This window comes from Cucurbita moschata, unplaced genomic scaffold (assembly GCF_002738365.1).
Source record: "Cucurbita moschata cultivar Rifu unplaced genomic scaffold, Cmos_1.0 Cmo_Scf00062, whole genome shotgun sequence".
NCBI classification, from domain to species: domain Eukaryota; kingdom Viridiplantae; phylum Streptophyta; class Magnoliopsida; order Cucurbitales; family Cucurbitaceae; genus Cucurbita; species Cucurbita moschata.
This window is the reverse complement of record NW_019268578.1, coordinates 138324-159364: the sequence shown is the minus strand read 5'-3', so window position 1 is coordinate 159364 and position 21041 is coordinate 138324. Positions and strand designations below refer to the sequence as shown.

At 35.4% G+C, this 21041-nt stretch overlaps 2 protein-coding genes and 1 long non-coding RNA gene across 4 annotated transcripts; all 3 read left to right on the top strand.

The window, feature by feature from the left end:
* The first annotated feature begins 1080 nt into the window (after nt 1-1080).
* LOC111437137 (26S proteasome non-ATPase regulatory subunit 2 homolog A-like) lies at nt 1081-9860 on the top strand. Its single transcript, XM_023074989.1, has 25 exons — nt 1081-1381; nt 1645-1745; nt 1926-2046; nt 2123-2182; nt 2386-2453; nt 2589-2631; nt 2816-2881; nt 2992-3030; nt 3133-3215; nt 4356-4470; nt 4715-4789; nt 5255-5413; nt 6207-6314; nt 6431-6535; nt 6618-6758; nt 6834-6938; nt 7243-7464; nt 7619-7732; nt 7812-8027; nt 8411-8470; nt 8561-8674; nt 8774-8859; nt 8966-9074; nt 9162-9340; nt 9422-9860. The coding sequence occupies exons 1-25, from the start codon at nt 1256-1258 to the stop codon at nt 9495-9497; spliced, it is 2691 nt and encodes an 896-aa protein (XP_022930757.1). The 5' UTR covers nt 1081-1255; the 3' UTR covers nt 9498-9860.
* Nucleotides 9861-12008: 2148 nt separating this feature from the next.
* On the top strand, nt 12009-16633 carry LOC111437151 (DDB1- and CUL4-associated factor 13-like). The gene is made up of 17 exons (XM_023075008.1): nt 12009-12158; nt 12243-12332; nt 12419-12530; nt 12953-12980; nt 13108-13206; nt 13282-13348; nt 13433-13467; nt 13553-13627; nt 13707-13802; nt 14360-14423; nt 14520-14573; nt 14838-14923; nt 14997-15057; nt 15145-15209; nt 15359-15464; nt 15757-15845; nt 16033-16633. Exons 1-17 carry the CDS (start codon nt 12093-12095, stop codon nt 16193-16195), a joined length of 1356 nt encoding a protein of 451 aa, XP_022930776.1. The 5' UTR covers nt 12009-12092; the 3' UTR covers nt 16196-16633.
* Nucleotides 16634-16977: 344 nt separating this feature from the next.
* LOC111437152 lies at nt 16978-21035 on the top strand. 2 transcript variants are annotated; one of them, XR_002709397.1, is made up of 6 exons: nt 16978-17244; nt 17894-17990; nt 18959-19029; nt 19873-20031; nt 20427-20653; nt 20976-21035. It is a non-coding gene; the product is annotated as an uncharacterized LOC111437152 (long non-coding RNA). The 2 variants fall into 2 exon arrangements; XR_002709398.1 differs by lacking the exon at nt 18959-19029.
* The last annotated feature ends 6 nt before the right edge of the window (nt 21036-21041 follow it).

The window sequence follows — 21041 nt, the reverse complement described above, 5'->3', positions numbered from 1 at the left end:
TCAAGTGTCCTCGTTGGCACACTGCTCACCGTCGATATGCTTTGATACCATCTATAACAGCCCCAGCGTGTTTGTGATGTCCTACATTAGTTGGGGAGAAGAACAAACCACACTTTATAAGGGTGTAGAAACCTTCCCCTAGCAAATGCCTTTTAAAGCCTTGAGAGGAAGCTAGGAAGGGAAAGCCCAAAGAGGACAATATTTGCTAGTGGTAGATCTGGGTCATTACAAATGGTATCAGAGCTAGACACCGAACGATGTGCCAACCTTCTCGCTGTTCCTCGAAGGGGGCAGACACGAGGCGGTGTGCCAGTAAGGACGTTGGACCCCAATGGATTTGGGGGCGATCCCATATCGATTGGAGGAAGAAAAGAGTGCCAGCGAGGACGCTGGACCCCAAAGGGGGTGGATTTTGATGTCCCACATTGGTTGGGGAGGAGAACAAACCACCATTTATAGGAGGTGTGGAAATCTTCCCCTACCAGACGCGTTTTAAAGCCTTGAGGGGAAGCGATACACCGCTTGCTGTTTGGTAGACTCTAATATCATTTGTAATTTTTGACTCATTATGTATCGTCGTCGATCTCACGGGTTTAAAGGAATGTCTCAATCCCTTCTTTAATCAATGTGATATCTCACAGTCACATACTTTCTATAAATATTTCACCTTATTGGAGGGTAATAACGATCTTTATTTTACCGTTCTAGTCATATAAATCCGAAACAAGCTTATTTAGCATACAAAATATGAAAAAATTTGTTTATTATTTAGTTAAATATAATATGATTAGAACGTTAATTATCGTCCCAAAAGTTATTTCTACTTTCATAATTATTAAATAAATAAAAAAAGAAAAAAGAAAAGAAGCTACTAGAACGACATATCGTAAATAGACCACAGCCTCGAGCATTGAACATGGCCCAATAAAAGGGGCCTTATTTATTCCGGGCTCAATTACATTGGGCCATGATATTTGATTCAAAAGCCCATTTAAGTCAAGTCGAATCTAACCCGACCCGAATCCGGCGGACAGGGAAGGGAACTAACCGTACACCCCAGTTCGAGTTTCTTGCTTAGGAGGAAAAGGAAAGCAATTCCCTTTCGTTTATATTCTTCTGAAGAATCTTCAATCCCAAATCATTTGGAAAATTTCTTCCATTTCCAATCCTGTTTACTGATAGTTCACTCTCCTTGCTCATCTTCTTCATCACCTTCTGGTTGGACTTTGATTCTGTTAGTCTTCTTCTCTGCATAATGGCGCGTGACCCGAATGGCTCTGCTGGCGGCGGTGCCAGTAAGAGCTCCCAGCGAGAGGAGGCGACTCTGAAGGTCCCATCGAAGGACGCCAAGAAGAAGGATGAGAAGAAGGAAGAGGATCTGGTATGCTTCATTCAATTTTTCGCCAGTTACAGCCTAGGTTGCAAAGAATCTCAATTGAAAGTGGACGGATGTTGGCTTTGTTGTAAAATGTTTCTGGTTTGCTTTGAAATTATCTGCTGAACTTAGCTTAAGTCATTTCTGTACTTTCTTCTCATTCGCAGTACAAATTGAGGTGAAGGGAAGATTTAGATTACTTGGTTTTCCCTCTTATGTTTCAAGTAGTCTATTGGGTATTGATATTATGTGGATTATTGTGTGCACAGTCGGAAGAGGATCTGGCCTTGAAGCAACAGTTGGAGTTGTACGTGGAGAGAGTTCAGGACCCTGATCCTGGGTTGCAGAAAGTTGCCCTTGAGAGTATGAGGTTCGCATTTTTATTTATAATTCAGTTAGAACATAAATTTTTACTTCAGGTATCGTACACTGCTTGTGGAGGTTTGCAATTATGATGTAGATTAGCATATATGGTTGAATAGGTTAGGTGTAGTATATATTTTCTTCACGTTTTCATATTTTGAACTTATTTGAGAATTTTTAATTCTAGGCAGGAAATTCGAACTTCGACAAGCTCCATGACTTCTGTTCCGAAGCCTCTAAAGTTCCTTCGCCCACATTATGGAACTTTGAAAGCTTATTATGAAACAATGGCAAACTCGGATTTAAAGGTGGGTTTCTTGGTCATGGCCCCTCATTGTTACCCATCATTGATTTTGTTTAACTCTACTCGCTTCGCAATTGCAGAAATACTTAGCAGACATACTATCAGTATTGGCACTGACAATGTCTGCAGAGGGAGAACGGGTTTGTTCTCTTTTTTTAATATTTACCACAATATGTTCCTTTTGTTTCTTTGTTTTAATATCACATGTATGGGGGATATTCTTTGTTTTTGGCTTCCCTGTGTCGTGTTTTATTGTCATATGTTTACGTCTTACTATAGCTCTATTATGTCTCCTTATGAAGCTACACTTACATATAAATGATTGTTTGTCAAACATTCTCAGGAAAGCCTGAAATACAGATTATTAGGTTCAGAAAGTGATATTGGTTCATGGGGCCATGAGTATGTAAGGTGAGCATATGGTTAGTACAACATTCTACTGCTATTCGTTACATGGTTCTTTGTCAGTGTGACACTGGGTAGAAAGATTTTAGAAGGTATTATCTGTATTATACTATAATTTTTTTTAATATACTGAAACATCAGGAATTTGGCTGGAGAGATTGCGCAGGAATACACCAAGCGACAGGTTATGACTATTCTTTTAGATTATCCTATAAATTTCTCTCTTTTTCTGATCTAATTAATAGATGATAACATAAACATGCTGTGTCTATGCTTGGTGAATTGCAGTTGGATAATCCTACATTTAATTTTATTGTACTAAAGAGGAGGTGGACTTACTGTTGCTTTGATTTCTTTCTTTGTTTCAGAGTGAAGAGGCCCCCATTGATGATCTAATGGAACTTGTTCAAGAAATTGTTGCTTTTCACATGAAGGCACGTCTATATGATAAACTTTGGATACTTAGACATAGTTTTCTGTAGATAACATAGTACTGTCTAGCAATTTACATCTCCATTCTCTAATTAGTTTTATTGATCTCCAGCACAATGCTGAACCTGAAGCTGTTGATCTATTAATGGAGGTTACATACTACAATTTATCTATATATATTTTTTTTGGGGTGGGGGGTTGTGAATGAGAAATGGTGTATGGCTGACTGAATTATCCATTTTACTTGTACCAGGTTGAAGATCTTGATCTGTTAGTAGAGCATGTTGACAGTACAAATTTCAAAAGGACCTGTATCTATCTTACCAGTTCAGCAAAGTATGTCAGATCATCTTCTTGATCTCTTCTAGTTCAAATGATTAGATCATCTTCTTGATCTCTTGTAGTTCAAATGATTAGATCATCTTCTTGATCTCTTGTGGTTCAAATGATTAGATCATCTTCTTGATCTCTTGTAGTTCAAATGATTGTACTTCCTTCTATCTTACTATTTTTTTAGGAATTAATGGGCTGATATGATGGTTCTGTTTCCAAGCTTGTCTAGGCTATCCATCTAAAGTTCATTGTCATTACTTCCTTTCTTGATTAACTTCACTTAAAAGTTTTAGCTGAAGTATGACTATTAGTTTTTCAGAAGAGAAAAATGAGTGACTGCTTATGGCTGTGGGGCAACCGCACTTGCCATAGTTATGTTTGTTTTACCATTCTTCTAAAGAAATGGTTTGCTTCATTACTATTTGAAGTTTGATGGGTTATATTATGATATGAATAAATACGCTACATACTATGAGAAACTTTGCAAGTTTGAGTTGGTTAATGATAATCACCATGGTTGTCCNAGTGATAAAAAAAAAAAAAAAAAAAAAAAAAAAAAAAAAAAAAAAAAAAAAAACGCCATGTAAATAAATAAACGGCTTAAAGGAAATGAGTTCAAGCCATGGTGACCACACCTACCTATGATCTAATATCCTACGAATTACCTTAGCAACCAAATGTAGCAAGGTTAGTTGGTTATTCTACGAGAATAGTCGAGGTGTGCAAGCTAGCCTAAACACACACAGATATTTAAAAAAAAAAAAAATCAATGGTAATTCTAGGTGTGGTGGGACCTTTTTGTTTTTGGGGTTTTGGGGTTTTGGCTTGAGAGTAAAAGTAGGTTTTTTAGAGGGGTTGAGAGGTTTAGTTTGTTGTTCGGTTTAATGCCTTTTGGTGTTGGTCTCCAAGGATTTTTATAAATCCAATATGCTCAGGTATTTTAGATTGGAGCTCATTTGGATGTAGTTAATTTAGGTTTTTTTTACTCCTTTTGTTGGGCTGTCTTTTTGTATGCTCTCTTGTATTATTTAATATTTTCTCGATGGAGCTCAATTTTCCATTACAAGTAGTGTCAGTTTTTCATTTTCCATTTTTCTGAATTGATCTCCTTGATTATGATATTTCACTTTGCTAACATCACAGATATCTTCCTGGACCCGATGACATGCTAGCTTTGGATATTGCATATATGATATATCTAAAATTTGAAGAATATACCAACGCACTTCAGATTGCATTGTTCCTTGACAACGTGCAGGTTTGCCCTCTGCTTTAACCTTAAATTTTTTGCCCTCTATTTTCAAGCTGTGAGTATTAGTATGTTATTTCATTGGAAGTATCACGTGTTATCCTTGTTTCTGGGTCAAAGATGAAGAGTTTTTAACCAGCCATCTTTTGTCAAGTTTTACATAACAAGTATATTTTAACTGCTTAGTGTGTCAAAAGTCTCTAAAAAGTTTACTTTATTTCTGTTTTTAACAATTTAATATGCCTGTTGTCAGTATGTCAGGCAGATATTTCAATCCTGTGATGATGTGCAGCGTAAGAAGCAATTTTCGTACATACTCGCTCGACAGGTAAATTTTGTACAATCTGTATGCTAACTATTTTGCAATTTAATTTTGGTTCTTTGAATCTATTTTCTGAGCATTGATGTTAAACATTTTGTTTTCAATTTTATTTTATATATTGTTGTATAAAATTGATTTATTACATTTGGACTATAATGCTTAATGGAACTCAATCTCATAATTGTGCACGTTTTTGTCATATTTCCCTTTTTGTTTCCTTTGGGTTTTTAGCTATGTTTGGGTGGCATACCGAATTGTATAATACATTATAGTGCATATGTACTATTCACTATCAAAAGTTGGTTTCTGATTATTTTGACGACATAAAGCATTTATGATTTATGAATGCTTGACATGACCAGTCATCAGTGACTGGCTATTATCTTTTCATTTTATATCATTTAAGAGCTTCATTTTCTTTGATAAACTTCTTTGTTGCTTTTATTAACTACAAATATTTCCTTCACGTAGGGCACTTGTTTTGAGATTGATGAGGAGATGTGTGCAGATGAGAATGATAGAGAGGGATTGCAGGATATTATCAATAATGCCAAAGTAAGTGAAGGTTATCTCACCCTTGCTCGTGACATTGAGGTCATGGAGCCTAAATCTCCGGAAGACATCTATAAGGTATATGGTGGATATTATTCTCTTTGAATTTTTTTTGGGATAATGCATGATCCTTGGTATTTTTATCTTTATTTTGTTTGGGATAAGAAACAAAAACATCATTAACCCAGAAGGACAAAACAGCCTAAAAGACGAGGTGAAGAGGAAACTGAGGGAACTCGGAATATATTGAAATACTAAAATTAACAGAACTACAAGATAAACCAAGTAATTGAAGGTACTTGGACCCTCCATAATGCTTAACTTCCTCCTTTCCCACTCCCTCTATTTATAACCAAATATCATAACAAAATCCCCAACTATTTACTAATATACCCTTTTAATATGTCTAATTTCCTTCTGATGACACTCCTATCGTTACCTGCCTCTAATACACACCTTGTCTTCAATGTGTGGCTACCAAAGAAAAAAAAAAAAGCGGAAAATATGTTTTTGGTTCCTATGATTTGAACTCAATTTCTATTTAGTTCTTAAGTTTCAAAAACTAAAACTTTTGATCTTTCATCCTAAAGATTTGAATTCAGTTTCCATTTAGTCATTGAGATTTCAAAAGGGACATGTTTGGCCCTTGAGGTTTGAAATTGGTTTCTAATTGTTCCTTGAGTATGAAACAAAAAATCAATTCATTTAAAAAATATATATCATCATAGTGTCACACCATCATTCCATTAGGTCAATGAATGTCAACTTTACTAGGGATTTATTTATTTGTTTTGTTTTTATCATTCATCATACTTATATCCACACTCTCGTTAAACTGATTCCCATCCTTTTTTTCTTTTAAATATTTCAGGCACATTTGCTTGATGGCAGAGCTAGTGCTGGTGCGAGTGTTGATTCAGCTAGACAAAATTTGGCTGCTACCTTCGTCAATGCTTTTGTGAATGCTGGCTTTGGTCAGGTAAAGGGTGTTCAATCAATGTGTAGAGGAAGTGGCATATTACTTTGGATCTTGATAATTTTATTTTTTAAAAGGAAAACTTTGGTTCTTGTTATGATTGGTTAGTGTCATTTCAGGATAAATTAATGACAGTTACACCAGATGCATCCAGTGGCGCTTCTTCAGGAAACTGGTTATTTAAAAATAAAGAACATGGAAAGATGAGTGCTGCAGCAAGTTTGGTAAGTTCCGATTACACCATTTGTGTCTTTCCATTTTGTTTAGCATCTGGCTTTGTCTTATCATTTATCATCACGACTGCAGGGTATGATTTTGCTTTGGGACGTGGATGCTGGACTTTCTCAAATTGACAAATTTTTGCACAGCAATGATAACCATGTTATTGCTGGTGCATTGCTGGGAGTTGGTATTGTCAATTGCGCTATCAAGCATGATTGTGATCCTGTGAGACTTTCTTCTTTATTGTGCAGAATCTTGGAATCCATTTCATTTTCTGAACCTTGTCTTTCCTGTTTCCAGGCATTGGCACTTTTAATAGAATATGTGGACAAAGAAGATGCATCAACCCGAATAGGAGCAATAATGGGGTTAGGCATTACGTATGCCGGAACTCAAAATGAGCAGGTTTGTTTGTAGGTTTAGTGTCTGTCTGATCAATCAATTAGCCTTTTGGTAATCTCCTTTTTCCCACTGTAAGTGCTGCTTTGGGAATTCTACTTCTAATTGCACAACTTATATGTGGTTTCCGAAGTCTTTGACATTTTTCCATTAATTCAGTTAAATGATTAAAATATATTAGTATTAACATATATATATATATATTTTTAACGTAACAAGTTTTGGTATGGGATAATCTTGTGTATGTTTTGGCAGGTCAATGATTCTTTCCCATTCCTGATTGATACCTTTGTGTTTTATATTCTTTCAGTTACGGCGAAAACTGACCCCTATATTAAATGATTCAAGAGCTTCACTTGATGTGATTGCGTTCACATCACTCTCGTTGGGCTTAATATATCTTGGCTCCTGTAATGAGGAGGTTGCTCAAGCAATTATATTTGCTCTAATGGATCGAAGTGAGTCTGAATTGGGGGATGCTTTAGGTCGCCTTCTACCACTTAGTCTTGGTCTTCTATACCTTGGAAAGCAGGTGCACCAGCATTCTGCTGTGAATACATTATCTGTAGTAATCATGATTACTTTTCTGTTGTTAAGATTTGATCTTCCACTGAGGCTTTTGGCATCATGCATTTTGAAGAAATTTAGGCTTCCCTTATGTAACTTCGTTCTCTTGGTTCTAACAGGAAAGTGTGGAGGCCACAGCTGAAGTTTCCAAGACATTTAATGAGAAAATTAGAAAATATTGCGATATGACATTGCTCTCCTGTGCATATGCAGGAACAGGGAATGTACTTAAGGTATGCAGTCTAGTTTATAAATTTATAAACACATTGCACCAGGAATGAAACTTAGGTGTCTATTTCTTTCCCCATTTAGGTTCAAAACCTTCTTGGTCATTGTTCTCAACATCTTGAGAAGGGTGAATCCCACCAAGGAGCTGCTGTGCTTGGAATTGCAATGGTGGCAATGGCTGAAGAATTGGGTTTGGAGATGGCAATTCGTTCATTAGAGCATCTTTTGCAGTATGGGGAGCAAAATATTCGTCGTGCTGTTCCCTTGGCTCTTGGTCTCCTTTGCATCTCAAACCCCAAGGTCAGTGGGATGTGTTCTTTGAGGAGTCTGTTATGCTTTGATCTATTCTTTAATTTCTGATTTTTACAAAAATGTTTTCCAACCAAAAAGTAGTGGGGAAAAAGATAGTAAATGCATGGGTCAAGGGCTCTATAATTTCATGAAAATAGTTAATGGTAAGGTTTAAATTATGCTGCAAAGGCTCTTATATAGAAAAGTATACTGTAAACGCTCCCTTACAGCAAAACATGCTGCAAACACTCCTAATGTAGAGAAGTAAGCTACAAATTCCCACTACTTATAGGGATGCTCTATTGAGCTAAGCGAAGTTTTCTTGGTGAGTTGGTTCTGAATGCTAACGCTCTGATGCTGAATATAATTGGATGATTGGATGATTTGACCAGGTTAATGTTATGGACACATTAAGCAGATTGAGCCATGATACAGATTCCGAAGTAGCGATGGTGAGAGCCGAGTTTTTTTTTAATTGTTAAATTTAATGTCTGTTACTTTTGTTAATGTTCTATGTTTAAGTTCTTATATGGATGTCGCAGGCAGCGGTAATCTCCTTAGGTTTGATTGGTGCGGGAACCAATAATGCAAGAATAGCTGGCATGCTTCGAAATCTTTCGAGTTATTACTACAAAGACGCGAGCCTTCTTTTCTGTGTAATGACACACACTTGTGCAATTTTCCATTTTGGAATTCTCTTTCTACGTTGTGTGAAGAATTATTGTCTGATCCCTCTACTTTGTAAATGTTTTCAGGTCAGGATTGCCCAAGGGCTTGTACATTTGGGAAAGGGACTGTTAACTCTTAATCCTTATCATTCCGACAGATTCTTATTAGCACCGTAAATGACTGCTCTGCTGAGAAACCTATTTCCATTAGTTTTAACTTTTCGACATAGTTTTATGATCTATCGTCTTGTTTTCGAACATATGTACTCTTCATTTCAGGACCGCGCTTGCAGGATTAATAATTACTTTGCACGCATGTCTTGATATGAAAGCCATTATCCTGGGCAAGTATCATTATGTGCTCTACTACCTTGTCTTGGCAATGCAGGTCAGTTTTGGTTGATTCACTCGTCTTACTGTTTTCTGGGTTTATATCGTTCCCCCTTCTGATCGTTAAGTATAATGTGCCCGACAGCCGAGAATGCTGTTGACCGTGGATGAGAATCTTAAGCCTCTTTCTGTACCTGTTCGGGTGGGTCAGGCCGTTGATGTTGTTGGACAGGCTGGTCGTCCAAAGTCGATCACTGGTTTTCAAACTCACTCAACTCCAGTTCTTCTTGCTGCTGGTGACAGGGCAGAACTGGCCACTGAGAAGTACTAGAATTGTCCATTTAGTCTGTGTAACTAACTGCCTTTTCGACTCATCACGAGCTAACTCTAGCTTTCTTTCTTCAGGTACATCCCTCTTTCGCCGATCCTAGAAGGGTTCGTCGTTTTACAGGAGAACCCAGAATACAGAGAAGAACAGTAGAAGCAAGCCGTTGTAAGCAAAGGAATGGATACGTCAGTCATTACTGCTTGATGATATGAGTTCTAACCAGGATGTCGGTGGACGGCGAAAACTTGTGCTCGAGTTACACGCTCGTCTTAATCTCACCCAAACCGTGCATTGTTAAGCTTTGATGAACAGCCATGAGCTGGAAAGATGAAATGTGCCTGAATTGATGAAGTTATATATTTCATGGCTAAGATATTTAGTTGCTCCCACCGACTAGGGATCTTTTTGTATTGATTTTGAGATTTGAATCTCTCCATTTGGTTACTCTAATTTGAGACGATCATCTTGAATCCCACCTTGGAATGGTATAAATGTTATTGACTTTCCTTGTTTTGGTTGTGCTTCTTGTTCTTCCCCACCAATAATCAAAGTAGTTTACTAACGGGACTGGAGTAGTCTACCGTGAGACCAAAGATTTTCTTTCGGAAGAAATTCGATTCGAAACTATTATGTCTACGGTTTAATATCGGAATGATTTTAGAGGTTTTTCTTGACTTTGTTTTTTTCCACAAAAAATTCGAAATGTCTCGAATTTTTTAGAATAAGTTCGGGTTTATTAGCAATGATTTAAGAGTATTGATAAATTAAAGTTACTATTTAGGTCCAGATAAATTAAAATGCTATACATGGCGGTGATTTTATCTAAGTACGGAATAGCATTTTTGCAGGATGACTTTATTTTTAATGAAATCGTTAGGATGAATTAATTTTTTTTTTCATTATATTTAATTATTATTTGTCTATGCTCATATTTGCAACGACATGTTAATGGGTACTTGATATGTCGACCGACAAATATCGAGAAGCCTTTTTGCCCCTGTCTCTGCCTTCTTATTGTTGGGGAAGTCCAAAGCAAAGTCATGAGAGCTTATGCTCAAAGTGGACAATATCATACTATTGTGGAGAGTCATGTTCGTCTAACATGGTATTAGAGCCATGCCCTAAACTTAGTCGTACCAATAGATTGGTAAATCCTCAAATGTCGAACAAAGGACTCCAAAAGAAAAAGGAGTCAAGCCTGCTCGAAGGCAGTAAAAAATGATTAGAACTCCAAAGGAGTCGAGCCTCGATTAAGGGGAGGCGTGCTTTGTTTGAGAGGAGGTGTTGGATGATGAAAGTCCCACAACGACTAATTTAGGGAATGATGAATTTATAATCAAAGAATGCTATTGGTACAAGGACTTAAAAATCTGGTTCTACTCCCAAATAAAGTTTATATTTTTTTAAAAAAATATTACTTTCAAAAGATTGTTTATATGTTTATATTTTTTTAAATAATATTACTTTCAAATAAATTTTTAATAGATAATTAAAAAAAAAAAATTCCGTTCTACTCTCAAATAAAGTTTATATATTTTTTTAAAAAAATATTACTTTCAAATAAAAAATTGTTTATATGTTTATAATTTTTTTTAAAAATATTATTTTCAAATAAAATTTATATTTTTTAAAAAAAATATTACTTTCAAAATATAAAAAAAAATCGGGTTCTACTTTCAAATAAAGTTTATATATTTTTTTAAAAATATTACTTTCAAATAAAAAATTGTTTATATGTTTATATTTTTTTAAAAAATATTACTTTCAAATAAAATTTAATAGATAATTTCTACGTTTATATTTTTTTTAAAAAATATTACTTTCAAATAAAATGCCATTTAATAAAATCCGGTTTGTTTATATGTTTATATTTTTTTTTAAAAAAATATTACTTTCAAATAAATTTTCAAATAAAATCTGGTTTAAATAATATAATATAATAAGTAATATTATTTCTAAAAATCGGATTCGTTCATATTTTTTTTAAAAAAATAGGGCAGGAATCGAGTTCTTTATATATATATTTTTTAAAAATATTACTTTCAAATAAATTTTTAATAGATAATTTTTATATTTTTTTAAAAAAAATATTACTTTCAAATTTTGTTTATATTTTTTTTAAAAAATATTACTTTCAAATAAATTTTTAATAGATAATTACTATTTTTAATATAATTTCTATTTAAAATTTATGATATTATAATAAATTAAATAATATAATTTCAAATAAAATCCTTATTTATATTTTTTAAAAAAATATTACTTTGAAATAAATTTTTAATAGATAATTTCTATATTTTTTTTAAAAATATTACTTTCAAATAAAATTTTAATAGATAATTTCTATATTTTTTTAAAAAATATTACTTTCAAATAAAATTCGGTTTGTTTATATTTTTTTAAAAAATATTACCTTCAAATAAATTTTTAATAGATAATTTCTATTAATATTATTTCTAAAAATCCGATTTGTTCATAAAAAAAATATTGCAGGAATAGAGTTCTTCAGAAAAAAAATAATTTTTGTTTATATTTTTAAAAAAAATATTAGTTTCAAATAATTTTTTAATAGATAATTTCCATTTTTAATATAATTTGAATTTAAAATTTATGATATTATAATAAATTAAATAATATAATATAATAAGTAATATTATTGGTTTAACGTCTTCTTCTTCTGCTACATCTAGGGTTTCTCTCTCGGTCCTAGTCTGTCTCGTCTGTCCTCCCTTGCATCCTTTATCAAGAATGAAGGTCAAGGTAATATCCCGCTCCACTGATGAATTCACTCGAGAACGAAGCCAAGACCTTCAGGTGATTAATCGACGCGAACTTCTTTTTTTCGTTTGTTAAATTTATTTCTTGCTACATGAATCGACATCGTGTTATTTGCATTAGAGGGTGTTTCGGAACTTCGACCCCAATCTCCGAACGCAAGAGAAGGCGGTTGAGTATGTTCGCGCTATTAATGCCGCGAAATTGGACAGGGTAATGATATGATTTGAAACTATGGTTTCCGTGAGCTGATTTGTGTAGCAATTTCGAAAGTTTCTTAAATTGTCTTCTGCTTTTAGATGTTTGCAAAACCATTTATAGGAGCCATGGATGGGCATTTAGACGCTGTTTCATGTATGGCGAAGAATCCTAATCATTTGAAAGGGATATTCTCCGGTTCGATGGATGGAGGTAAGATTTTCAATATTCCAGCTGCTAGGCTAATGACTTGATGTTTTTAGTCTGGTGTTTGTAAAGTTGGCAGAGATTAGGTTGGAAGATTTTAGAAAATTTCCTCCCTTATGTTCGTTTGTAAAAATCTTGTGGGTTTTTTTGTTAACAACTGTAAAGTTGTTGGAACCTTATACTAGAATCTTAAATTTTAATGTGCAGTAGCTTGTTATTTTCTATTTCCACCATTGAGATTTTCTTTATATACTGTAGTGATCTCCATCGATACATTTTAATTTGAAGCAGTTTAGTAATCTCCATCGATTAATTGTCCTGCACTGCTCTTGCTGCATTCAAACAATGATATAATTTGTCATGCATAGTAGTTGTTTTATATCTGACTTTATCTTTGCTTTGTTTTATTTTTGTTTTTTTGTCTACAGATATTCGCCTATGGGATATTGCTAACAGGTAATGTGATGCTTCCCACCTTTTGGTGTTTGAAATTTTGTTTTTATAGTGACTCAAAAATTTAAAAGAGAGATATAGCACCGTAATTAAAAATCCAAAAATAAATGCTAACCCGTATACAATATAGGCGAACGGTTTTTCAGTTTCCTGGACATCAAGGTGCTGTTCGAGGCTTGACTTCATCTTCAGATGGACGCATCTTGATATCGTGTGGGACAGATTGCACGTAAGTCACCATTATTATATTCTATGTACTTTAGAATGTTGCACTGTTGTAATTTTCTACGGTTGTTTGTTTTAGTGTCAGGCTATGGAATATCCCAATTCCCTCTCTGAATTCTTATGAAACTTCAAACAATTCATCTGAGGTGTGTTATTGAATTATCTACACGTTGCATTGAAGAATTTTTTTGTACTATTACCGACTAACATCTTGAAAATCATACATTCAGCCTCTGGCAGTTTATGTTTGGAAGAATGCTTTCTGGTGAGTTTTAAATTTTAGAAAGTTTTTTCTTTCCTTCTTTCGATCCAAGTTATCTTTTTATTTGAGCCAAAATTTTTATTTATAGGGCTGTTGATCATCAATGGGATGGAAATCTTTTTGCCACTGCTGGTGCTCAACTAAATATCTGGGATCACAACAGGTACCCATCGCCATTCATTTAATTCAGTACTTTCCTTTATTCTTGTTATATATTGAGGATTTTTTAAATTTTGTTATAGGTCTCAACCAGTGAGCAGTTTTGAGTGGGGAACAGACTCAGTTATCTCTGTTCGTTTCAATCCTGGAGAACCCAATGTCCTCGCAACATCAGCTAGGTATGCATGATCAGTCGTGGCCTAACTGCCATTCTTTATTCGTATGAGCAAAGATGCCAGTTTACTTAATAATGGTCTATGCGTAATGCTTGTTATGCACTTTTTAGTTTGCACTAGGTCTATTCTTTCTCTATCTCCTGGTGTTTAAGGCAATAATCTTTTTCATTCGTTCTGGAATTGAAACGTCAAATTCTTAACCGTAAACGAATTTCAAACTAATAAGTTTTGTGCATTTTTAGCCCGATTAAAAGTTACATTTGGTAGTTTTTCTTTATGTTTATCTTACTTTCCCATGTCTGGAAACTGTAATATTCAATTAAAAAGTTGGTTCTTTTTTGTGCTTTGTTTAATAGTTACTACTGTAATATTCAAGTAGTGTGAATTTGAAATTTTGAACTAGCTCTATCAGAAAAAACAGGACAGATATTGAGCTAGTAATGATATTAGATCCGGTAGAATTTTCTGTGTTGCCAATTTGTTTACTTTCAGAAAATTTTCAACTTTGTATGATGATAATAGTTTTATCCCTCTATGTTGTTCTTTGTCTTGTCTTGTAGTGATCGAAGCATTACATTGTATGATTTGCGCATGTCATCCCCCGTAAGGAAAATAATTATGCAGGTATGATAGTGGCGGTTAGTCAAAGGAGTTACTTCTTTGCGAAAACGATCTTTTATTATGTTTCTTGTATTCTTATCGTTACCTTTCTTGTGACAGACGAAGACAAATTCCATTTGTTGGAATCCAAGGGAGCCAATGAACTTCACTGCTGTAAGCATTTTAAGATTCTTATTCCTTGAAGTTGTTGTCTTAGCAGCTTTTTGGCTCATACTACTTACATCCTTGTGCATTCATTATGATTAATCAAATCTTCTTTGCTCTAATGTATATTAAATAGATTAAAGCATACATCATCATTGATTTTTCTAATTAGTCTTGACTTTTTAATGTTATCTATATTTCTTAGCCATCTAGTATGTATGAAATTGTTCTTCGTTCCCGTCAGCATGACACCTCTTATGTTATGAATTGCAGGCAAATGAAGATTGCAACTGTTATAGCTACGATTCTAGGAGACTAGACGAGGCAAAATGTGTGCACAGAGATCATGTATCTGCTGTGTAAGATACTGACTTGTGATTTTTGTTCATTCTTTATTAAAACCCATCTGAAGATTCATCTTTTTGTTTTCAGAATGGATATTGATTTTTCACCGAGTGGTCGAGAATTTGTTACTGGCTCATATGATAGAACAGTGAGTTCTAGCCCCCGGTTATTTTCAGCCATTTATATATTGTTTTCCAAAATATGTTATTGAACTTGTCATGTATTAATTCTGCAGATAAGAATTTTCCCGTATAATGGGGGTCACAGCCGTGAGATTTATCATACCAAAAGAATGCAAAGGTTTGATCCATATTCATTATTTATAGGTTTATCATTTGATCGCAGCCTTCCAATGTACTACTAGTTTCAATACTTAAGCGATTGCTCAAATACGAACAGCAACTGATTCTTTTGCGCTGATGTTACTCTCTCCTTTTTGGTATTTGTAGGGTCTTCTGTGTCAGGTTCAGCTGTGATGCAAGCTATGTAATATCAGGGAGTGACGACACGAACCTTCGGCTTTGGAAGGCTAAAGCATCTGAACAATTAGGAGTTGTAAGAAATCTTCTATCTGTATTTTTGCTCTGTTCTGCACTTGTTCGATCTGGATGCGTTTATTTTTCAGTTTCTCTTTTGATAAAATACCCAATATTTTTACCAAAAGAACTAATTCATCAACTTTATTCTATAAAAGCTTGCATGAAAACTACTGTCTTGATCAGGTGGAACATGATGTTAGTCTAAAGTGATAGTATTTCATAATTTTTGATGTTGTAATGGTTAACGTATGTAATAACAGTTGATAGAAGCCATGATTTTCTTTTAAATTGAATTGATGTTGCTGCAGCTTCTTCCAAGGGAGAAGAGAAAGCATGAATATCAAGAGGCTGTTAAGAATCGTTATAAACATCTTCCCGAGGTTAAGCGTATTGTCAGGTAAGAATCGTGTCGACGTTCATTATCTGTTTTCCTACCTGCATCCGATATTTCCATGAGCATGTGTATGTATAACATACACCCAGTTTCTCTTCTATTGTGAAGTGCCATCTCCTACGCTGTACTCGGGTAATAAACTGTATTAGATAGGGGTTTTGAAACTACGATTTTTGGTTCGTTATCGCAGGCATAGGCATTTACCTAAACCAATATTCAAAGCTGCTGCCCTCCGTCGCACTATTGTCGATGCCGAACGAAAGAAGGCTGAGAGGAGGAAAGCTCACAGCGCTCCTGGGAGCATTTCAACTGTACCACTCCGTAGAAGAAGAATTATCAAAGAAGTTGAGTAAACTAACTACGAACCAGGAGAGGAGGGGACATTGCTGGTTGCTTGCAGTTATTAGAAACTCGTGAGCTTCAAAGGATTGATCGGTACGTTTCTTAACATTATGATTCAGGCATCAGTAGTTCTCGAGAGTTTTCCAATACCCTGCCCTCATCCCATGGTTTCGACCGACAGTTGAACGAGCGTAGGAGTGAAAATTTTGCCGTGTTGTACAAATTCTTGATTGTCGATCGAGTAGCTCGACATCTTGCTAAACTATACCAAAGTAACCTTTGGCTTTCAGCTTGTTTAGCTTTATGAATGTGTTAAACTTCATCAAATTTTAGTTCTTTGACTATATTTAGGCCCTGTAATACCCAACTCAGACGATGTCGATTGGCTTTAGTTTCGAGTTTTGACTTCCCAATGATCAATACAAATTACATATCAGCACGTCGTTCTATGAGAAACTCCTATATATTGCTGTTACGTATAGAGCTCCTTCTAGTGGCCTAGATTTACGACTACAAAGCTTTCATATGTTATTCGTGAATTATAGTATAGTTTGAAATACCATTCATAATTTAATGAGAGGTGATATCGAGAAAATAAATGAATAAAATGTGAAAATTTGATCATCGGACCTAAAAATGTTGAACGATAAGTAATTTTAAACAATATATTACAAGTTATTGGATATTTTAAATTTAATGTTTATTTATTTATTTTTCTATTGAAAATTTATAATAAACTAATTTAATCTTAAAAAGAAAAAGAAAAAAGAAAAAAAGGGAAAGAAATGAAAACCCCCAAATTTCTCGGGACGCGGCGGCGGCTGGGTTGGACAATGAATGCTCCCAGTCCAAGACGGGAGCTCTGTTCGTTGTGGCTTGCACAGAATTTCTCGCCGCGTCCTCATATTTGCCGATGGCTTCCTTCGCTGCTAGGGCCATTTTCCGATCCTCCTCCGGCAAGGCTACGGCTCTTCTGAGTGCCGGAGCCCGAGCGGGCTCGGCTCGTTCAACATTTCGCATTTCTTCCGAACGATCTTTCTCTCAGTGTGCTGTATGTAAGGTAATTTCCTCAACAGCATTTGATTTCGACGAAGCGTGTTCAAACTAAATCAACTATAAAAACTGTGTGAGTTGAGTTAAGTGCGAGGATTGAGGATCGAGATAGGGTATTTGTGCGGATATAGATCTAAACAAACGTTGATATTGTTAGACGAACACGACTCTCCGCAATGGTACGATATTTTTCACTTTGAGCATAAGCTCTCGTGGCTTTGCTTTGGGGGAGAGTCGTGTTCGTCTAACATAGTATTAGAGCCATGCCCTAAACTTAGTCGTGCCAATAGATTGGTAAATCCTCAAATGTCAAACAAAGGACTCCAAAAGAAAAGGAGTCAAGCCTTCTCGAAGGCAAAGTAAAAAATGACTAAGACTCCAAAGGAGTCGAGCCTCGATTAAGAGGAGGCGTACTTTGTTCGAGGGGAGGTGTTAGATGATGAAAGTCCTATATCGACTAAGTTAGGGAATGATCATGGGTTTATAATAAAAGAATACTCTCTCCATTGGTGTGAGGCTGTTTGGGAATCTCAAAGCAAAGCCATGAGAGATTATACTAAAAAAGTAGACAATATCATACCATTGTGGAGAGTCACGTTCGTCTACTGACAGATATGAGTAGAAAATAAGGTAGTAATGTTTTTCTTTCTGCGAAGGATTCAAGTTCCGCTCCATTCTGCTACTTCTTCGGCATTGATGACTCCGATGATGCATTCTGTCTCTCGCCATAGTTATGGTTGGCTTTCGGAAGAGGTACTTTCAATCTCTTCTTGTTCCTCTAGTGGTTTCTAGGAATTGGACTAAGCTATGATCCAACTGTAGCCATTTTCATGCTCGGCAATCATATTAGGATGAATTTTTACTCTTTTCAATGTTCTTATGCTGTGAGTTTGTTGTTTGAGTTTATAATTATTGTTGATATGAATTAAAACCTGCTCTGTTAGCTGTATAGCTTTGTTAGTTACTTGGATTGTCTTTGTTATGCACAACACATGGTATGATGCCTTTTCGGGAAACCCAAAGCAAAGGCATGAGAGCTTATGCTCAAAGTGGACAATATCATACCATTATAGAGAGTCGTGTTCGTCTAACAGACCTACCTATAGCCATTTTTATGCTTGGCAATCATACTAGGATGAATTTTTACTCTTCTCAATGTTCTTATGGTGTGAGTTTGTTGTTTGAGTTTCTGATTATTGTTGGTATGAATTAAAACCTGCTCTATTAGTTGAATAGCTTTGTTAGTTACTCGGATTGCACTCGTTATGCACAACACAATGGAGGACAACTTGTGATATACACAATTGATCCTTCAAATTTGGACATTAGAATGCAGGAAGAGTACTTGTTCTTCTACGAGAAACATGAACATTTGGTTGTTTTTCTTATTTCTTTCCAATGCCTTTCATCTCAAGAAAATATTTCCAATGAGAATTTGTACTGCCCTCGTCGTACTTAATTAAGACTAGAGTGTAACCTGACAATCCGGACCAATCCAACTGAAATTACAGGGATTAGATTGAGATGAATTAGTATTTAGAGTTGGATTGGGTTGGGTTATTTTTCCTGAACCCGAACTGACTCGATTCGGTTTTGGATTCATAGGACAAAAACCTCGAGTTGACCCGAACCAAATAAATGGTACAAAATGCATACGCTAAAAGTCAAGCATATTCACGAGGCATAGTGGTAATTTGTGGTTGCTAGAAATACTTTTGTAGGTTGTGGGCTTGATACCTAAAATTGTAGACACGAAATTGGATGGATAGAAAGGAGGGATAAAAGATTAGAGGTAATTTTAAATTCTAAAAATATTTATTATGCATGTTTTTATTTTTAGAGGAACCAATTATAATAAGTGTTCTGATATATATATATATATTTTTAATGATTATAGATTGATATGTGTTAGTTTGTGTACTTTAATACTTTCTCTTTAAGATTCTATTGAATAATTATGAATTGTTAATTAATAAATTTTTTTAATCCCGACAATCCAACCCGAAAATAGATGTTGGATTGTAAAATTTTTTGGTTGAATTACCAATCCAACCAACCCGAACTTTTGGGTTGGGTAAAAAAAAATCCCTCAACCCAACCGAACCAAACCAAGTACATCCCCACTTAAATTTTTGTATTTTGCAAGTTCATGTGACATTTTTTTTAATTTTTACACGTCTTTTTCTCTTCTCCCTTCAAACCCTTCTCATTTTTTAAATAACTCAACTTTTTTAGTCGAAACTTTGAACTAACTCCGTGTGGTGTCGTGTTTGAATTGTCATTTTAAATATTTATTTTTTAAAAAAATTATTTTAATAATATTTAAAGCATTGAGCAGCATGTAAAAAAAAAAAAAAAAAACTTTATGTTTCCTTTTTTTAAAGTAAACAAAATATTATCAAAATAAAATCAGAAAAATCCCTAAAACTACGGAAGATCAAGAAATCGGTTAAATTACCTAGCCGTTGGTATCGTTGACCGTTTTCCACGGTCAAAGTCAAATGGTCTTCATAGCCGTTACCCCGCTTATTCGGACGCCAGCTGTCTTGGCCCCCGCGGGGATCATATATATCCCTCCCGCACTCGCACTCGCACTCGCACTCACACTCACACTCACACTCACACTCTTCTTCAGGACATTCTCACACTAGAATCAGAGCGCTCCATCCACGGCCTCTTCCCTTCTGAACGTCAGTTGCCGAATTCAAACTCTGGATAATTACCAAGCAATCGGAGGAAGAGAGAGCAGAATCGAAAGGAGTTTCTCGCCTGATCTCGGTGATGAAAAGTAGAGGTAATGTAATTTGATTTCAGCCTTTAGTTTTATGGGTAATTTGGTCTTGAATACTCTGTTCTGTGTTGAAATTTTAAAGGCACAGTCGGCTATTCCGATTTAGGAGTTTATTGGAGAAATTCAGAGGTTATTCTGATTTAGGGTTCACTCGAGCAACTTCAGAGGTTAATCGAAGGATCGGATCGTTCTTTTTCTTTTTTGCCTGTTATCGACACCTTTTGTATTTTTCGTGGTTTCGATTATGGAGGATTAGGGCGTTTTTAGTAGGTTCATTTTTCGTTCCCATGGTAACGTGATTATTGTCTTGGATTCTTCGTTTCATTCCACATCATCTTCTATTTCTTCTGTGTGGGAGCCAGGGAACAAACCTGATATTCAAATTTATGTGTTGGCAGAAGAGAAGAGAACGGCGAACTCTAATGTCGTTGAGATTGGTTCCGGTAACAGAGTGGGGAGGAACAAAGCAGTTACTCTTGATGAAGTGATTGCTTGGGCAAAAGAAGACCAGTTGGTCCTGTCATTGAGGCCGAAATCAGACGCTCGATCATTACCAGGCTATCGGAGGAAGAGAGAGCAGAATCGAAAGAAGTTTCTCGCCTCGTCCCGGTGATGAAAAATAGAGGTAATGCAACTTCATCTCGGCCCTTAATTTTATGGGTAGTTTCGACTTGACTACTCTGTTCTGGGTTGAAATTTTAAGGGCACAGCCGACTATTCCGATTTAAGAGTTTAATGTGGAGAACTTCAGAGGTTAATCAAACAATTGTTCTTTTTTTTTTTTGCCTGTTATCAACACCTTCTGTATTTTCCGTGGTTTCGATTACGGAGAATTAGGCGTTTTTAGTCGATTTTGGACTCTTCGTTTCATTCCCCGTCATCTTCTATCTCTTCTCTGTGTGGGGAGCCAGGGGACAAACCTGATATTCAAATTTATTTGTTGGCAGAAGAGAAGAGAACGACGATTGAGATTGGTTCCGATAACAGAGTGGGGAAGAACAAAGCAGTTGCTC

What these genes read in the sequence shown, in the direction of transcription:
- LOC111437137 (XM_023074989.1), top strand. Translation starts at nt 1,256, where the DNA reads ATGGCGCGTGACCCGAATGGCTCTGCTGGCGGCGGTGCCAGTAAGAGC. An exon ending in CCGGAACTCAAAATGAGCAG is followed by an intron (nt 6,939 to 7,242) that starts GTTTGTTTGTAG and finishes ATATTCTTTCAG; the next exon opens with TTACGGCGAAAACTGACCCC. An exon ending in TTTGCATCTCAAACCCCAAG is followed by an intron (nt 8,028 to 8,410) that starts GTCAGTGGGATG and finishes TGATTTGACCAG; the next exon opens with GTTAATGTTATGGACACATT.
- LOC111437151 (XM_023075008.1), top strand. Translation starts at nt 12,093, where the DNA reads ATGAAGGTCAAGGTAATATCCCGCTCCACTGATGAATTCACTCGAGAA. An exon ending in CTTCAAACAATTCATCTGAG is followed by an intron (nt 13,349 to 13,432) that starts GTGTGTTATTGA and finishes TCATACATTCAG; the next exon opens with CCTCTGGCAGTTTATGTTTG. An exon ending in AGAGATCATGTATCTGCTGT is followed by an intron (nt 14,924 to 14,996) that starts GTAAGATACTGA and finishes TTTTGTTTTCAG; the next exon opens with AATGGATATTGATTTTTCAC.